The 18,940-nt window shown below is 40.5% G+C and overlaps 1 protein-coding gene across 1 annotated transcript in view; it reads left to right on the top strand.

Annotated features, from left to right (window-relative positions):
- Positions 1 to 5,865: 5,865 nt before the first annotated feature.
- The window catches only part of LOC122817189 (complement C1q tumor necrosis factor-related protein 3-like), a 148,321-nt gene continuing 135,246 nt past the window's right edge, over positions 5,866 to 18,940 (top strand). The window contains exon 1 of the mRNA XM_044090402.1: positions 5,866 to 6,259. Within this exon, the coding sequence (XP_043946337.1) occupies positions 6,010 to 6,259 (250 nt within the window). The 5' untranslated portion in view covers positions 5,866 to 6,009. The remainder of the gene's footprint in view (positions 6,260 to 18,940) is intronic.

Below are 18,940 nucleotides of genomic sequence, written 5' to 3'. Positions count from 1 at the left end.
ATACTGGGATATACACTAATGCTTTGTATAACCATCTATACAACTGCAGTGATTCAGCTGTACCGGACAGGATCAAAGTAGCATTTTAAAAAAAGAACAAAGCTGCATGGTGGACATCCAGCATAAAGAGGTTATACAACAGGAGAAAGAAATTGCTGTCTAAGAGCAGGAAGGAAAGGTCTCATAATTGGAAGCACTCCCTCCTCCACTTAAATAAGTAAATAAAACAACTTGTAAAGCAATCTAAAGCTAATTACAAAACCAAATTAGCCTCCTTACCAAAGGGTAACCATAAGGCATTATTTAGCTTCATCCGTAACCTTAAAGGAAAAACCCAGATTTGTGCAGAAATTGTTGTTAATAGCATCACATATACTGAACCAGTGGAACTAGCCAAACTGCTAGTGGATAGTTTCAGTGAGAAATTCTCTCCCTTATCCCCACCACATACACCCAAAGCATCCCTAACACCTGTGCTCCACCTGTTATCTCTAAGGAGCAGGTCTTAAACGCCCTTTCCAAAGCCAAAAACACAGCCTCTGTGGGACCAGATAACATCTCTGTCTGTGTTCTTAATAGGCTGCACCGCTAGGCAATCTTTTCAGCCACAGCCTAAACACTGGTTATGTCTCTGCAGAATGGAAAACGGCTACTGTCATCACTTTACATACAGGGGTGCATTCACTGACCCAGGAATCTACAGACCCATAAGCCTGACCAGCCTTATATGCAAGGCCATGGAAAGAATCATCACAGACCTTATCAACAAAGATATAAGAGACCGCCAAACACATGACCTGACCCAGTCTGGCTTTGTTAAAAGGAGATTATGACTATTGAACTTGGTGGATTTCTTCAAGATGGTCACCAAAACACTGTACGAAGGCACATCTATGCATATGGCCTACTTAGACATAGCTAAGGCCTTTGATACTATTCCCCACTCTGGCATCATTGATAAACTCATTAAGCTGATGATTAACCCGTATATTGTCAGCTGGGTTGCAAACTAGCTCACCGATAGAACACAGTCAAAATAGGGGACTCAACCTCCACCAGCAGACCCGTAACCAGTGGGGTTTCACAGGGTTCAGTGCTGGGTCCCCTATTATTTGGAATCTACTTCTTGGATGCACAGGCAAAAACAAAAGGTCTATGGCTGACAAGGTTTGCAGATGACTGCCAACTAGGAGTGGTCAGAGAGTCCCCAAGCGAAGTCCACGTCCTACAAGAAGGTCTTACACAGACCAATGATCTGTGCCAAAGTTATGGGCTCAAACTAAATGAAAAAAATGCATCATCATCATCCCCTTCAGCAAGGGCGACGTTTCTGCAGATTGCAACATTAATAACAACACCTTAAGCTCTCAGTCTGTGGTGAGAGATTTGGGCACACAGGTTCATAGCAACATCTAATCTGACCACCAATGTTCTACAGTGGTAAGAAGGACTTTCTGCATTAACCATCTCATAAGTAAGGGGATTGCTTCCAGACAAAAACTGGTCATAACCCGGCTGTACTCTTCCCTCACCAGGCCAATAATAGATGACAGTGCTCCCATTGGTATATACCTTACCAGACACTTGCAGCAACTGAAGAGACCTCAATGGTTTCTTACAAAGAAAATTCAAGGCCTTCAGCATGTGTCATATGTTGATAGACTGAAATCACTGCCTCTATACTCTGTGTCATACAGACTACTCAGATGAGATCTGTGCCTTGTGTTTAAAACAATCTCAGATCCTGCTTTAATGGAAATGCTGCACATCCATAAGTCAAATGGCAGAAAAAAATACGTTGAGTAATGTATTGATTATGTATATTGTCAATAAAGAGGAAGGAATATGTCAAAAGTGTTAAAAATGGGTTGGCTTAATTGAGAATTTTACAGAAAGCAAGTCATAACTAAGATACCTAACGAAAGTTTAATGTGTAAAACGGAAAAGAAAATGAAGAAGAGAATTACTCTACTCCGCTAGTCGTCAGAAATTGCAAGAATGCAGGAACTTGCACCCATCTATGAAGACTGCGGCCACACCCATGATTCAAAGTGGGCAATGTGCATCATTAATCAGCAATAATGGGAACATTACAGATCATTCCAAATATACACTTTATAAAGCTGTAACTGACCAACACTATTAGAAAAAAGTCCATAGATTTGGGAATCCCCTTCCATCAGGTTGTAGGGAAACATCTCAGATGCAGTATGGAATAAATATGATGCTACCACATAACACTTTCAGTACGTAATGAAGTACTAAAAGAATATAATGAAAGAATCTAACAAATTAAAGTTTGGATTCATGGGCTATGCGTGCCTAAAGATGAAGAACAGGGACACAAACAAGCATCCATCCTACAATTGCATTTCCCTTCCTTGGGGGTGGCAGTATATATTTGATTTGAGAAGCTGCAAATCAGGCAGCTTTTGAATAGAACAGATACTATGGAAGTGGTTAGGCTATAGAATAATCAGTCAAAGTGCTGGGCCATCTGTGAGGGTGTTTGTGCTAACCTACATGACATAACATTAGCTTCAGGGCACAGCCTTTTCAAGGCGGGGAAACTACCATTGCTGTTTCATTCACTCGCCATGGAGATGCACTCAGGGCACATCCTCTTCAGGACAGATAATTTGGGAGCAGTTTGCTTATTCAGCAGTTTGGGTGAATGGACAGTGTTAGTCACTTAATGACGTTATATGACTTAGCCCACATGCAGTACTAGTTTCAGACTGCAGCACAACCAAGGTATAGAAAATAATATTGCTGACTCACTTTTTCAGTTCTGTTGGGACAAGTTTATAGACCTGGCATCAAATGCAAACAGAAGGGCAGACAAGTTTCCAGAAAAGCAATAAAACAAAACATAAATGATCACCACGGCTAAAAGCAGAGTTTAATAAGCAAAACAAGAAACAGGTAAGCGCTTTCATGGAGAATCACGTCCACTTCATCACACCTAAATCTACTAAGCTAACTACAAATTTAAATACTCAGTCAGCAAGTCACATGAAAACAGATAAAACCATAGCACACACATATGTAATTCACTGAATGCCATCCTAATGTAGTGCAAATTCTCTGCAACCAATTTTAAACATATAAATGATTCAGTTCACAATAACTTTTAAAGTATAAAATTACAAATAAACTTACACAAACCAAGCGATTCCATCCTAGCACCAATACATAGTGTATAACAACCTACATATCAGTGTGGGAGTGGCCATGCCTTCTAAACGGGTTTTAAAGAGACACTAAATGCCAGGTGGTTTGTGCGCATCAAGATGTAAAATCCAGTGAAGTTCTCTAACCTTCCTCTTATTGTTCAAATCACCACCACAATCATTATTACGTACTAATTCTAAAATAAAAAAATGCAATCTATGGCTAGTGCCACAATCATGTACATGCTGAGCTAGTGCATTATTACGATTCGCTTTCTTAATATCATTTAAATGTTCAAGTACTGTTTTGCTTTACTGCTTTTCTGGAAAATTGTCTGCCCTCCTGTTTGCATTTGATGCCAGATCTCTAAACTTGTCCCAGTAGAAAGCGCTTACCTGTTTCTTGTTGTTCTGGTTATTAAACTCTGCTTTTAGCCCTGGCGATAGTTTATGTTTTGTTTTATTGCATTTTAGATTGGTTATGTGATGGCTTTTACTCTTTGGGCTGCTTTTTGTTTTTCATTGTAAGTTTCCAGAAAAGTTGTGGGCATTAAAAAGACGTTATGTACTCACCATAACATTCCATCTGTGTTGTCCATTTTCATTCTTCCTCAAATAATGGGTTCAGATCTGACCACTGGATCTGACTCAGCCATTTTCTACAGATTCTAGGATTCAAATCTCGAGCTCCTTCCTTACCCATAATGCCCCTGACCATCCAAAATGCCTCAGATCGAGTTTACTGCTAATATATACATACAATTATACTAATTTATAAAGATAATGCGACAGGAAAATTATAGATAAAGATCAGGATTTCAAACAGTAACTATGGTTCCTAACCACTCTTCAGTTAGGTCTCTTCCAGGGTTAAGGACAAAGGGCAGTGCACAGCAGGTACAATGAGGGCAGTGCACAGCAGGTACAATAAGGGCAGTGCAGAGTAGGTACAATGATGATAGTACACAGCAGGTACAATGAGGGCAGTGCACAGCTAGTACAATGAGGGCAGTGCACAGCAGGTACAATGAGGGCAGTGCACAGTAGGTACAATGAGGGTAGTACATACCAGGCAGAATGAGGGCAGTGCATAGCAGGTGCATTTCTAGGGCCATTAGAAGAAGCATTTGCAAGGGATTGGTAATGTAGTGGCCAGTCCCAGTGGCCGTAGTTATCATGGTCTGTCCTTACTCTAAGGAAGGGTATCACTGGTTACAGTACAGGCTCACACTGCAGCAGTCAGCTGGTATCAGAAGGCTCAGGTACAGTGTGATTCAGCCCACACTTTTGATGTAGGGATAATGCCACAGTGGGGGGGGGGGCAGGATGAAGCTCAAAAGTGGTAGATGAGCGTTTAACAGTGGGGCTCAGCAATTCTGAGTACTTAAGGGAAGCCTTACCAGGAGTACATAGCTTTAATTATGAGGACTGGTTGCTCAGGACAGCGTACTAATTGGCCTTTTGTGGAGCACATAGGATATCAGAGATATTATGTGGAGCACATAGGATATCAGAGATATTATGTGGAGCACATAGGATATCAGAGATATTATGTGGAGCACATGGGATATCAGAGATATTATGTGGATCACATAGGATATCAGAGATATTATGTTGAGCACATAGGATATCAGAGATATTATGTGGAGCACATAGGATATCAGAGATATTATGTGGAGCACATGGGATATCAGAGATATTATGTGGATCACATAGGATATCAGAGATATTATGTGGAGCACATATGATATCAGAGATATTATGTGGAGCACATAGGATATCAGAGATATTATGTGGAGCACATAGGATATCAGAGATATTACAGTAAAGCAGGCATACAAAATCAGGTCGGGTGCTGACAGCCAATGAGGTGAGGAAAGACAGGGACAAGATATAGGTACACTTTAAACACAGCAATACAGATCAGCAAGGGAAAGGGAGCTTGCAATGGCAATGGGTCTCACTGAGCACAGAATGGAGAATAAAAGAGAGGATGGGGACCTCTACATGCACGAGACTAAGTCATCATCAGACATTTCTTTACCATGCACATGGCTGTCCCTTGTCAGACCTGTTCAGTGCCTTGTGTTGTGTTTTCTGCCAGAAAACTTAAATTGTTGAGTTAAACAAATTTTGGGGCTGCTGCTTCATTTTACGACAGAAAATGGTGGTTGTATTAGACTGATTGATTTCCTTTTAAGGCCTGTCCTTTGTGCATGTCTGGTTATTCACTATTTTCATGACTTACCTCCTTTGACATTCACTGGAACTGTTTTGGCAGCTGATCCTAATTGGAAGTAATTCTGATTGGCATAATGCATAATAAATTTATAACTGTGGCCATTACACTCCAGTTCAAATGCGTACTTGTGTTTTTTGGGCAAGTATGAGCATGTTCTTCTTTAAGCAATGTGTGCATGTGTGCATGACTGCATTCTCTATTGAGCACACTTTTTAATTGATATAGGTGTAATCTAATAGCAAATGCACAATGACATTTTGCAATAGTGTATCAATCCAGTTTGTTTCCTGATCATTGTATAATTAATAGTGGCATAAAACTGTGCCGATCCCTTTGGCTGATTTCTCCATTTTATCTCTGTTGACTCATATTTTTCCCTGTGGTCTAGCTGATTGCTATTGTGCAATACTTCATTGTTTTCAGAAGTTACTCCCATCTCAGCTTGCCAGATTCTGTCCCTCCCCCACCTGACTCTCCTTAAAAAGTTTTGCATGCATTCTGTACTGGCTCGTTGCACGAAAATTTCAGAAGAAGAAAATACATACCGAAAGCTAGTAATCAGCAAAGTCATTAGATATTTTTATTGTTGCAACTATGAAAATAATCTTGCTGGTTTTGCTGGAAGTTTTGTACCTAGCAGGCTCAAGAAAAGTTGCGGGAAGTGATGGGATTAATTTTGACAACAACAGCAACAATGATGGGAGGTGTAAAGCAGAGTTCTGTCAGTGTGCAGCACTAAGGGAGTTGGCACAGCTGAAGGAATCAACCACGAACTTAGAAAATACCGTACTCAAGCAGAATGAAAAAATTAATGACTTGCAGGAAGAGCTGAAGAAAATAAAAGGTATTTCCAGTTTGTTTTAATTTTATAATGCTACCAACACTTCTAGATTTCCATTTTTTGGAATTACTTGTGTATTTTTAGGCAGTAAAATTTCACCTTTAAACATGAAGGATCAGGCAAATCTAGTCATCTGTGGTACTACAAATCCATCAGCCTTATGCAGTAATAAGAAAAGTTACAGTGAGGATACTGAGGATAAATTTCTTTAGTTTCTTAGAGGTAAATGATCTAAAAGGACAACAACCATGGGTAGTGGCCAAGACAACACAGCATGCCAGTCGGTCTCATTCCATTTCTATGACTGGATTATGGTGGAACCTGACAAAGAAAAGCAGGTGAATGTTGTAAACTAAAACTTCAGTAAGTCTTTGAATTGTTCCTACTCAGGGGGAATGACAGGCAATGACGGGCAAGTTATAAGGGCTTGGGCTTGGAACAGGGGAAATGGCAACCTAATTACTGGAAAAAGTGCAGTGTGCCAGTAAACATACAATGGTAGCCACACGGACCCTATCCAAACAGATGAAGGTGGTGTGTGGTATTGTACAAGGGCCAGTGCTGGAGTAAGTACTGGTCAGCATCTTCATTTCATTGTTTATGGTAAGCAAGCTACACCTGTGGCCTTTTTTCAGCTATGACCTTACAAAATTTAAAGTGTATTACCAAATATATCTTGTATAATGTTTTGAATAAGGCACTGTGGTAACATCATACATGTGGCACACAGATGGGAGGACAAAACAATAAAACAGGATTGATTATACAGTGCTGTGTAGCTATTACCTAGCATTACCTCCATGTCAGACATAGTGTGGGCCACAGAAAGTATAACCAACCTGCTTTTTGATAATAACTAAGATAGGTGAGAGAGTGGAAGGATAGGGTAAGCCTACAATTGAATTTAGGTAGACTAGTAGACTGAGCATAGAAATAGCATGCATCAGCAGGAGTTCAACAACTCTGAACAGAATAATTACAGGAATGGGTATGGGGTACAGCCCTGGTTATCGTAAAGTACATGCAACAAGAAAAGGACCTTGTGGTGTTATTGGCTGCAAAACAAAGCCACCAGGCACAAAGTATGACAGCTGTGTCCAAAGCCATTTAGATATTAGGAAGGGAATTTACAGGACTGATTAAATAGAATATATTACCACTCAGCAGATCTCTTCGCTGTCCACAGCTGCCATCCTGTGTACAGTTCTGTGCCTGTGTAGACAGAAGGCAATCAAGGTCAATTGCAGAGTCCAGAAAAGACTATAGGATTACAAGTAAACTGGAGGAGTTAAACCTTATCGCACTGGAGGACAGAGGTGACAAGATATGGGCACATAAGGTTATGAGGGAGCTGTGCTATGGTTTAAAGACAAAAAGATGAAAGTGAAACCCTGAATTTAAGGTAGAGATTAAAAAGTATCTTTTGCAGAAAAAGTAATGAACCGGTGGAACAGACTACGGAGGGGATTCATTGGCTGTAACACCACAGGTGTCTCAGCAGCGCCTGGGTCAGTGGTAGCTGCACACAAAAATGGCAGACAAGATAGTCTTGTCATTTTTGTCTCTCACCAATATATGATGAATCGTAATTACAAACGTTTTAATAGATAAACATAGCTCATTCATATGTTAAATATGGCATAACCCCAGAAATGATAACTAGTTTTTGAATACTATTTTATCAAACAATTTCCATAGGGTGAAAAGAAAGAAAAATGTTAAGCAATATATTTGCTGTTACAGCTACATTGCAAGTGAAGTTACTAGGCTGAAACTGGTGAAAGGTGGAGTCAGCAATGCAGAATTGTTTCCCGCAATGTGATTATAGAGCAGAAGGTGGAAGGATAGCCCTGAGTGGGGGGGGTCTCCTGCCAGGTATTGTGTTGGATGATCAGTGCTATACCACAAACCCAGTTCCCTCATTATCTTGTTCAAAGGTGGAATGGATTTTCATTCAATGATTTACAGTGAAATTGATTCAACCATTTGAGCTCCCCTTAACTAGCATTCTATCAGGTGATAGTAAAGCATTGTATTCTTATTTATTAGAAAATGCATCATAATGCAATACGCACACAGACACACATAACTCAGACTCACACACACACACACACACACACACACACACACACACACACACACACACACACACACTCATATCCTCAAACACACACACACACACACACACACACACACACACACACACACACACACACACACACACACACACACACACACACACACACACACACACACACACTCATATCCTCAGCCACACACACACACACACACACACACACACACACACACACACACACACACACACACACACACACACACACACACACACACACACACACACACTCATATCCCCAGCCACACACACACACACACACACATACACACATAGACACACAAATACACACACACACAGAATATTAACTTTTTACATTTATTGTATTCAACTTGTTTTTATTATTTGTTAGCATGCTGGGTTAAAGAACAAAATTAATGATGAGTTTCTGTGTTTATTAATTGTATTTTAAGATGCTGTGGATTTGTTTTATACACACATATACACACATATATATATATATATATATATATATATATATACACACACACACACACACACACACACACACACACACACACACACACACGTAGAGGTTTACTATTAAAATTTTGAGTTGAGATGTACCCATATGAAAACTTCGAAGTACAGATGTTCGACTTTTCATATGGGTGAACATCTCAATGTTCGAAAGTTTATATTAGCGAATGCAGTGTGCATTCGCTAATATAAATTCAAAGAATTGCGCCGAGATCGTGGCACAGTGTGGTTAGGGAAATTTATCCCTTTCCTCACTGTAGTGCGATCTCAGAGTTGGACTATATAGTTAGCAGAGGGTGTGGGGGGGTGCAGGGGGGCTTTCCCCCTGCAAAAACAGGATGTTCGTTATAGGAGTTTACTTTAAGTGAGCTCCTATATGGATCTCACGTGATGTGTTCGAAAACAATTTCAAATCTGCTGAATTTGATCAGCGGATTCAACATTGTGACTCATTCTATTTTCTGAATTTCGAGGTTTACTTTCAATATGTCGGGCGCAAATTATTTTGTCTTTTGACATATTGATAGTAAACCATACATTGCTAGATATAGCTATATACATATATACGATTGTTGACGTGTTTATTTTTAGGTAAACTGCTGAATGGATTTAATTCTCTGCTGCTAATTTACACTGATTTCACTGTAATGATATGAAATTAATGCATTAGTTCTGATGAAGTTCTGGTGGATGAAAAGTGCTTAACTGTTTATTAAAGCATTGGTGAATGATGAATTTTTTTTTTACTAAGTTTTATAATATACACATCGTCACGTTGGTTTCTGGATTAATCCTTCTTAACAAAGAAAGCTGAAGCCTAAGCATATGTCAAAGTCTACGATCAATTCAGCTGTAAGATTATCAAACATTTTTTTTATGTAATGTGAAAGTTTAGACTCAAGTAGACACCAAAGTATTTAAGACCAAGTGTGTTCCAGCCTATTTGAAGATGTGAAACATCATTTATGGTTAACTGAATGTTCAGGGGAAGTGTACATGACTTATCCTTATTTTGTACATACCCAGAAAGATTAATTACGGAAAGCCTCTACAGTCTCTGTGACCACTGAAATGGAGTCAGACAGTAAAGTAAAACTGCATACAATATGATCCATATAAATTACATTTGATGATGACTTATAGGCTGTTGAAAGGAGGAACTGATTCCCTTTGGCAGGGGCATCCTTTCACACAAAAAGAGGTGGAATTTGGCAAAGGAATCACAGGAATTGTTGATGCCATGTACCCCGGGGTTCTCAAAAATATCTCTTGCTGCAAATCAAAGTTTAAAACCAACTGTATTTGAAGAAATGAATATTGCAAGATATAGAAGAACTGGAAGGTGGATCTTTAGAATAGGGTAGGAATAAACTGCATAAAAGAATGGAAATTGTAGAAATGATGCATGCATGTTTTGGAGGAGGAGTTAAGGTTTATGGGAAGGTAGGAACTGATCAATTTATGTACTGCAGGGACATCCATTCACACAGAAAGCAGTGGCTCCAACCCCTGGCATACAGCAATAAGGGGGCCAGAGACTTATTCCCTTATGAGAACTTAAGGAATATTCTCAGGTCCCTCTGATTTAACTAGCTGAGGTTTCCCCCTTCTGACCAAATGGATGTCTTGTCAGTCGGCATAGGCATGTGAGAGCACTGTGCTGTATTGGTCTCCAATAGGGATGTAATAGAGGGAGCAGCTAAAGAACCTGGATGGTCCAAGGACTCATCATGAGGCACAGTAGACACGTCTAAGTCTGACCAGACAGACAAAGCTTCAGGCTTAAATTGCATAAGTTTTTTTTTTCAGCAGAAGAGAGACATTTGAATGGGAAGTCTTGGAAGACATTTTATTCTGCACAAGTACTCTGCATAAATTGGTCCTCTAAATAAATGTTTAAAAAGGACAAATAGCTATTAAGTGTCTTGGGGACAAAGGATTGGCAGATGGAGCAGTCTTTATAATTATGACTATCACCAAGACAAAATAAAACTTAAAGTGATTTTCCCTGTAAAGAAGGTGTCTCCCAGAATCACATTTTCCTCTCATAGATGACATTAAATACAATGTATATAGTCAGAAAAAGGAAGAAAGGAAATCTGCTTGTCTGCCCAGGGCATTGCAAAATGACGTGGACTGAGTGACGGAGTGAAGAAGAATCACATGTGCAGTGTTCGGGCTGGTGGTAAGAAAGTCCTGAGGTGGTTCACACCTGCATGTCCCTTATGTAGCTCCTATCTTTCCTGAGGTTGGGTCATATGTCAGACATTTGGCATTAGAGGAAGGCGCCCGGGCTTTAGTACCTTGGCAGGATATCTCATCAGTTAGTAATGCTGCGACAATGATCCAACAAGGGACATCTTGAGAGAGGCAGATGGAAGTAGTGAATCGTGGGATTCATTAGATATGGCAGCCTGAAAAAGTATTACGTGCCAAACAGTACTGGTATCTATAGCACCAGTCATACTACTTACAGCAGATGGACCGTGTTGATACTCGATCTGCATTAATGCCAGAAAATGCTGGTGCACGAGGCAGCTGGTATTTGTGTGTCATCACAAAGGCAAGCTAAACAAAGGACAGTTGTGGGAGTCCTACTTACCTCTAACAGTTGATGTTCAAATTCCTCACTGCTTAAGTAGAATACTGGGTTACCTGCCAAGATAATCTTGTACTCACCAGCTTTCAAAAGCTCAGACTCCCTGCCCTCTCTTTCCTGTGACAGATGATTGGCTGAGCTTGTCCTAAGAGGGAAATCATCAACTGTCACAGGAAGTCAGTGTTCAGACTTTTTGCCTCCACAAAGAAGGATAGGAAAGTACTTGAAGCCAGAATCATTTAACAAGAGAAAATTTGCAACCGTATAAAAACCAAATCCAGCAACAATTGAATCAAAGAAGTTGAAACTCATCTCAACTATACAAAGTTTCAGGGATGGCAGATAGGTGCTGCCACCGAGGCAGCGAGGAATTCATACATCTACTGTTACAGATAAGTAGGACTTATGCAATTTTCTATGTTTATCATTTCCACTGCCTCAGAGGCATCTTGGGTAGATTCTCAAAGCTTACTCTACCAGGGAGGTGCATGGATAAGGATCCAGGAGCTCCTGGAGAGTGGCCCTAGCAAAGCCTGTGCTGGATCTCTAAAAGTAATTCAGTTTGTAGTGCTTTACAAAGGTGTGACCAGAGGACCATGTTGCTGCCTGAAGGATGTTTCTAGAATCCACACCTTTCCAGTATGTCATCGAAGAGGATAAGGCCCTCGTCAAGTGAGCATTAACCTTGCTTGGAATAGATTTGCCATGGTAGGAGTAACAGAAAACAATTTCATAAGTCAGCCATCATGCAATAGATTGTTAGAGACAGGATGACCATTTTTAGACCCTGTATAGGAGATAAACAGCTGTTCAGAATTCCTAAAGGGCTTTGTTCTGTCAAGGCAGTAACTGAGCTACCTGTGTGCATCTAATGTATGTAGAATCTTCTCTCCCTTGTTTACTGGCTCACGACAGAACACTGGGAGGCTGATGGCTTGATTTAAGGCAACATCAAAAACATCTTTAGGCATGGGTGACCGATTAGTGCATAACACAACTCTGTCCTTGTAAAAAATCGGGTTTATATCATAACATTGAAGTAGTAAAACTTTGAATGTTATAATATCAAACCCAAAACAGCGAACACTGAAAATAGCGAAACTGCAGAACATCGACTTCCTTCCTAGGAAAAGAATTTGGTGGGCTGTTTCTGCCACTTCGCTATTTTCTCCACTGTGGTGTGAAGGTTACGGACTGGGTTAGGGTTAAGCAGCGGGTAAGTTGAGTGTGCGATAGTTAGGGACCTTAGGGTTAGGGAGCGGGTAAGGTGAGTGTGCGATAGTTAGAGATCTTAGTGTCAGGGAACGGGTAAGGTGAGTGTGTGATAGTTATGGACCTTAGGGTTAGGGAGCGGGTAAGGTGAGTGTGCGATAGTTACAGACCTTAGGGTTAGGGTTTGGGTTAAGGTAAGTGGATAGATAGTAGTGTATGTACGGTTTAGTGTAGAGTTAGAAGTAGGATTTTAAGTGTATATGTGTGGATTACTTTTTTGGTGTGCTTGTGTTGTGTGTGTTTTTCTCGGAACAGCAAATTTTTTTCCCCTGGGAAAAAAATTGCTGTTCTGAGATTTCGATTATATCATATATTTCGAAATTCCAAGTTCGAGCTTATGGTGTTCGATATTTTGGGATTTTGATTATGTGTTATAAACCCTAAAAAATCAGTTAGGGTTGGTGCACCATGTGAGTTTGCAGCTCACAGACTCACCCTACAGTTGTCAGAACAATGAATAAAACAGACTTCTGAGTAATGAACCATAAATTAGCCTGAGATGCAGGTTCAAATGGAGGCACAGTCATTTTTTTTAAGTACAAAGTTGAGATCCCATGAAGATGGAATTTGCTTTCAAGAGGTTCTCATGTGCAACACTCCTTTCACAAACTGTTTAACCAGAAAAAGATTTGAAAGAGGGGGATCCATGGGCAGAAAAGCTGAGAAGGCCACAAGATGCACTTTGATAGAAGCTCAGGACAAACCATCTCTAAGTAGCTCACACAAATATTTAGAAAAAGAGGGGTTGAAAACTTTTTGGGACCTCTGCTATTGGCGAGGCATCACCTAGAAAACATCCTTCCTCTTGTAAACACAAGATGTTCTAGTTGCAGGTTTTCTTGCCTCCTTAAATACCTGCTGCACATCTCATGGAACAAGTGCCTAAAAGGTGTCTAAATAGAGTCATGCTAGCTGTTAGCTGCAATTGCTCTAAGATGAGGTGCATCATTCGCCCCTGATACTGTGTGAGCAGACCCAGTCTGTGAGGAACTTGCTATAAATGCCCTTGACCAATTCCATTAAAATGGAGATCCATTTTTGTCTGGGCCAAAAGGGGGGGTTTCCACAATGATTTTTGGTAACTATTTCTGAATCTTTACAGGTACCTTGGGAATCACTGGAAAGGGTGATACAGGAACATTCCAAACTATGGGAATGATAGAGTGTCTTCAAAGATGGCTGCAAGGATGTCTGGAATAGAATATTTTCAGTTGTCTGTTTTGAAAGGAGGCAAACAGATCTACTTGAGATGTTCCTCACATCTGAATCAAGTCCTGGAAGACCTCTATACAGAGCTTCCATTCATGAGTGCTTGGAGCCTTAGTGGTGGGAGGGCTAGCATAATGATTAGGTTGTTTACCTCAGAGACACAAGGTACAGGGTTTGATTCTCACCTTTGCGGTGAAATTGGCTAGGCTTAAAATGGCCCACAAAGGCAGCTAGCCTAGTGCTTACCTATGAACCTATAAAAATTTTGGAGGTTGGGAGGTTGGTGTAATGGTTAAAATGTTTACCTCACAAACACAATGTACTAGGTTTGATCTTCACTAAAGGAAAACTGGCTAGGCTTAAAATGCCCCACAAGGGTGATAGCCTAGTATTTGCCTATGAACCTATGAGGGTATGTACTTATTCTTGCTGCCACTGTGTTTCGCTCTAACAGAATGTATAAGGCCTGAAGAGTGAGAGAGAGAGAGAGAGAGAGAGAATGCTGTAGAACCAACACCCAGACCATCAATGCCAACTGGCAAAAAGGGTATGATCTTGTACTCAATTGTTTGTTCAGGTATTACGTCACAGCAGTGATGCCTGCGACCACTAAAAAAGGAAACTGAGTCCGTAAGTGGAAAATAATTTTTAAGGCATGAATCATTGCCAACATTTCTTTCACAGTTATGTCCTTTGGAATGTCCAGAGGACCCTACAAGCCTTGCACTTGAACTCCCATGGATACACACTGCTTCCCATGCAAAATCTGAAGAGTCCATATAGACAGACTGACCTGGGATGTAAAGAAAGAAAGTGAGTCCTGGCTTCAGACACAGTTGATCCCATCACCACTGCAGTTCTTATTTCACAAATCTCACTACCGGTACCTAGAAATCCAAGGGATGAAGGTGCTGGGTCCAACAATTCTTCAAGTATCACTGAATTTTTCTCATGTGTAGGCTGGCTAGTGCTATCAGTGAGGAACACTGATGCCATGAGGCCTGGAATTTTGAGGAACTCTCTTTCTGAGGCCATGTCTAGAGGACAGAAATCCAAGAAAATGTTCTGTTCCATCAGAACTTTGTTTTCTAGCAGGTATGCCATACTTTTTACTGTGTCTATCCAACACCCCTGGAAAAAAATCATTGAGAGGGTATGTGGAATGATGTCTGAAGGCACGGTTTGAATCCCAGGTGTGAAAGGAAGAATGTGACCTTGTCTAAGGACTTCAAGCACTTGAATACAGAATCTGTGCAAATCAACAAGTCTTTTAAGTAAGGAAAAATGTGGGTGCCTTGGGTTCTACAACAGGCAACCACTTGGGCCAAACAAATTGTAAACACAAGAGGTGCAGCAGGTAACTTGAAGAGTAATGTAGAAAACTGATAATGTAAGCCAGACACAGCAAATCTCAAACTTTTCTTGAAAGTGGGAGCAATAGGCAGAGTCACCATGAAACAGTGGCCTGGAAGCAATGTTAAGACTGCCTGTAAGGTGAGCATTTTGAATTTTGGAACTTTTACAAAGGTGTTTAGAAAGGACAAATCTAGGATGGGTCTCCAAGAAGTGCTTCTTATTTGGTAACAAAAAGATTCTGGAGTAAAGGTTTTTGCCTTTGTGTTTTGCATGCACTGGTTCTTTCACACATGCTTCTACCAAGTGATGGAGCACTTGAGGAAACAGCTCTGTCTGGTCTGGAGGGTGTGATGGAATTTCCCTGAAAGGATGAAGATTTTCTATTCATTGCCAAGGTATACTGTCAGATCTATTGTCAGAACCCATTTCTGTGAGACTATCTGCAGCCAGGCTGCAGGGTTAAGTGAGAGAGTCTGGGGGAAGGAGGAAGAGAAGAAAGGGCAGGAGGGGGGTGGGGGTACTCTGTGGTTCAGTATAGTTTTTGTAGAATTATCCTCCTGCCATTTCCTTTTAGATTCTTGACTTTTATGTGGCTGGGATTTTTGTTTGTTTGTTTGTTTGTTCTGTCCTTGAAGGAAGACGCCTTGTTTGGGGAGAACTTAAGTACAAGAAACATCCTAGATACCCCATGTATTAATTTCCCTCTGTCATCCCACTGTTTGAGAATCAGTTTAACAGAGGGACCAAACACCAATTCAGAACTTAAAAGTGCATTCAAAACTTTGGCTTTTAAATTGTTAGAAAAGTTCTGATATATATCCAAGCCTATTGTCTTAATACAGCAGAAGCAGCAGCATTTCTTGAGACTATATCTGCACATTCAAGTACAACATTCAAAGCATGTTTCAAGACTTAAGTGAAATTACAAACAATTTCATTTATGTAAGGCTTTTGATCTGGTGGTAAGGCTGCAGCAAAATCATCCAAACTGTACACACACTGTAAAATAAATTATAGCATATAACCCTGAAAACTTAACATTACAAAGGTTAAATTACTAGAAAGAGAGTTCCTTTTGCCCTAAAGATATAACCATTTCCCTCTTAATTGGAGGAACTGGATTAGATGAAGATAAGGACTTTTTTATTTATGGAGGTGTCTGGTGAGACTGCAGCTGAGATTTTGGCATCAGTAATTTATTCGAAACGGGTCTATATTAGAACACCGAAGTTTCAAAACTTCAAGTGTTCTAATATCGAACCCTAGTCACTGAAAATGTAAAACATCGAACATACAGAACATCAAATTTTTTCCTAGGGAAAAAACTGTCTGTTCCAAAACACATACACAACACAAGCACACCAAACAAACAGCAATCCACACACATACACCTAAACTCTTACACCTAACCCTACACTAAACTATGCATACACCACTAACTATCCACTTACCTTAACCCAAACCCGAACCCTAAGGTCCGTCACTATCGCACAGTCACCTCACCCGTGCCCTAACCCTAACTCACCTACCCCACCCTAACCCTCACGTCCACACAATCGCACACTTACCTGAACCCGACCCGTAACTTGTCACCACAGCGCTGAAAATACCGAAGCAACAGAAACAGACAACCAAATTCTTTCCCTAGGAAAAAATTTGGTTTTCTGTTTCTTCGATATTTTCAGCATTCACTGAAAATGGGTCGATATTAGAACACTTGTAGTTTTGAAACTTCGGTGTTCTAATATAGACCCATTCAAAACAAGCCCTTCCTAAAGGATTGCTAAGTTATTTGGAGATTCAGTGAGTGCTCCTAGCTTGCAGTCATCTGCAAACATAGTCAGCCAAAGCCGTTTGGTACTGGCTTTTACTTCAAAAAAACAGATGCCAAACAGAAGAGGTCCCAGCACAGAAACCTTGGGAATTCCACTGGTGACTGGTCTCTGTGTGAAGTAAACTTCACATGTTTTGATTATCTGCTTCCAATCTGTGATCCAGTTGGTAATCCCGTGGGAGTGGGGTTTATTTCCAGTTTATTTATCTTTTCTACCATGCCTGAGTGAGGAATTGTGTCAAAAGCTTCAGTCATGTCAAGGTATGTGGAGTGCACTGTTTTGCCTTCATCCATTACTTTGCTGATCTTTTCAAAAAAATTGAGTAATCCAAATTGAGATGATTCGAGTGTTTGGAGATTCTCTATGTCCTAACTGTTTAATTCTATGAAAAGTCTTTTTATGGCTTTGCATACGAGGCTGGTCAGACTTCAAGAACCTTTCAACATGAGATTGAATTGAAAGAAGAGGATTCATGAGCAGACATGCTGAAAGAGACAATAAATGAACCTTTAAAGTGGGATAAGAAAGGCCATATGATAATAACTCATAAAATATTGTAAAACCAGAGAACAACTAGCCCTGAATGGGTGCTGGTTATCTTGTTGGCACCAACTAGAAAACGTTTTCCATTTGTTAATATATGATTCTCTTGTAGCAGACTTTCTTTCCAGCATTAGTACCTGTTGCAAGTTCTCAATAAACAGATGCCTAAAAGGAATAAGACCCTATTATCCAGGCAGTCAGTTGAAGATGATTAATGTTGGACTGTATCAAACAACCCTGTTGGTATGTAGTGATCCAGTCTGTGAGGAAGCTTGTGGTAATTGCCCCTGGCCATTCCCAAAAGGAAGGAGAATCACAGTTGCCTGGGACTGAAGTGAGTCACCACAATGATCTTGGGGATACATTCTGAATCTTCAGAAGTACTATGAATATTAGTGGAAAGGCTGGAAAAGCATACAGGAACATTCCTGTCCAAGGAAAAGAAAAAGCATCTGCCTTCCAGGCCTTCTTGCATGGAGTCCTGGAACAGAATCATGCCAGTTGATTAATCAGAGAAGAGGCAAACAGGTCTACTTGAAGCCCCCCCCCCTATCTAGTTTCCATTTGTGAGGGTCTGCCCTGGTCCTGCTCAGCATTTATGCCAAACAGTTTTGCTCTGACAGAATGCAGAATGCCTGTGGAGCGAGACTGTGCTGTGAAGCTACATGCCAAGCTAACATGTCTAGTCTGAAAAACGGGTATGACCTGGTTCCCCCTTGCTTGATGATGCACCATATGACTGTGGTATTAACTGAAACCACTTGAAGATGTCAGAGAGTTGAGTGCTATGATCAGGGTATATCCCTAATATTTATGTCCTTATGTCAGTCCTTGGTGTCCCACACCCCCCACTGCATTTTATTCCTCCTGAAACTGTTCCCCAAACAAAGTCATTAGCATCTGTGGTGAAAGACTGCTTTGCAGCAGGGAGGGATAAGGCAAGACCTCGACTTAATGATATCTGTTTATCCCCACCAAAAGGTTTCTCTTCTGACAAACCCCATCACTGGGATGTGAAAAGTTAAAGGGTGTTGATGCTGGAACCACAGAGATTTCAGATCCCACAGTATCTTCTTCATGTGGAATGTTGCCAGGGATATCATGAGAATCATAGATGCCATGGGACCCAATCTCCTGAGGTATTCCCTCTCAATGACCAAAGTCAGAGTGCAAAACCTTAGAAATAGATGTAAATAAAGATCTATTTTTCTCCTGTGGAGGAATAGCTCTTTGAACTGAGGTGTCCAGTTGACATC

The sequence above is a fragment of the Protopterus annectens genome, chromosome 12.part0 (genome assembly GCF_019279795.1).
Source record: "Protopterus annectens isolate FY-2018-M chromosome 12.part0, PAN1.0, whole genome shotgun sequence".
Classification (NCBI taxonomy): Eukaryota; Metazoa; Chordata; order Ceratodontiformes; family Protopteridae; genus Protopterus; species Protopterus annectens.
Note: the sequence above shows the minus strand (reverse complement) of the source record. Positions and strands in the feature narration are given on the sequence as shown.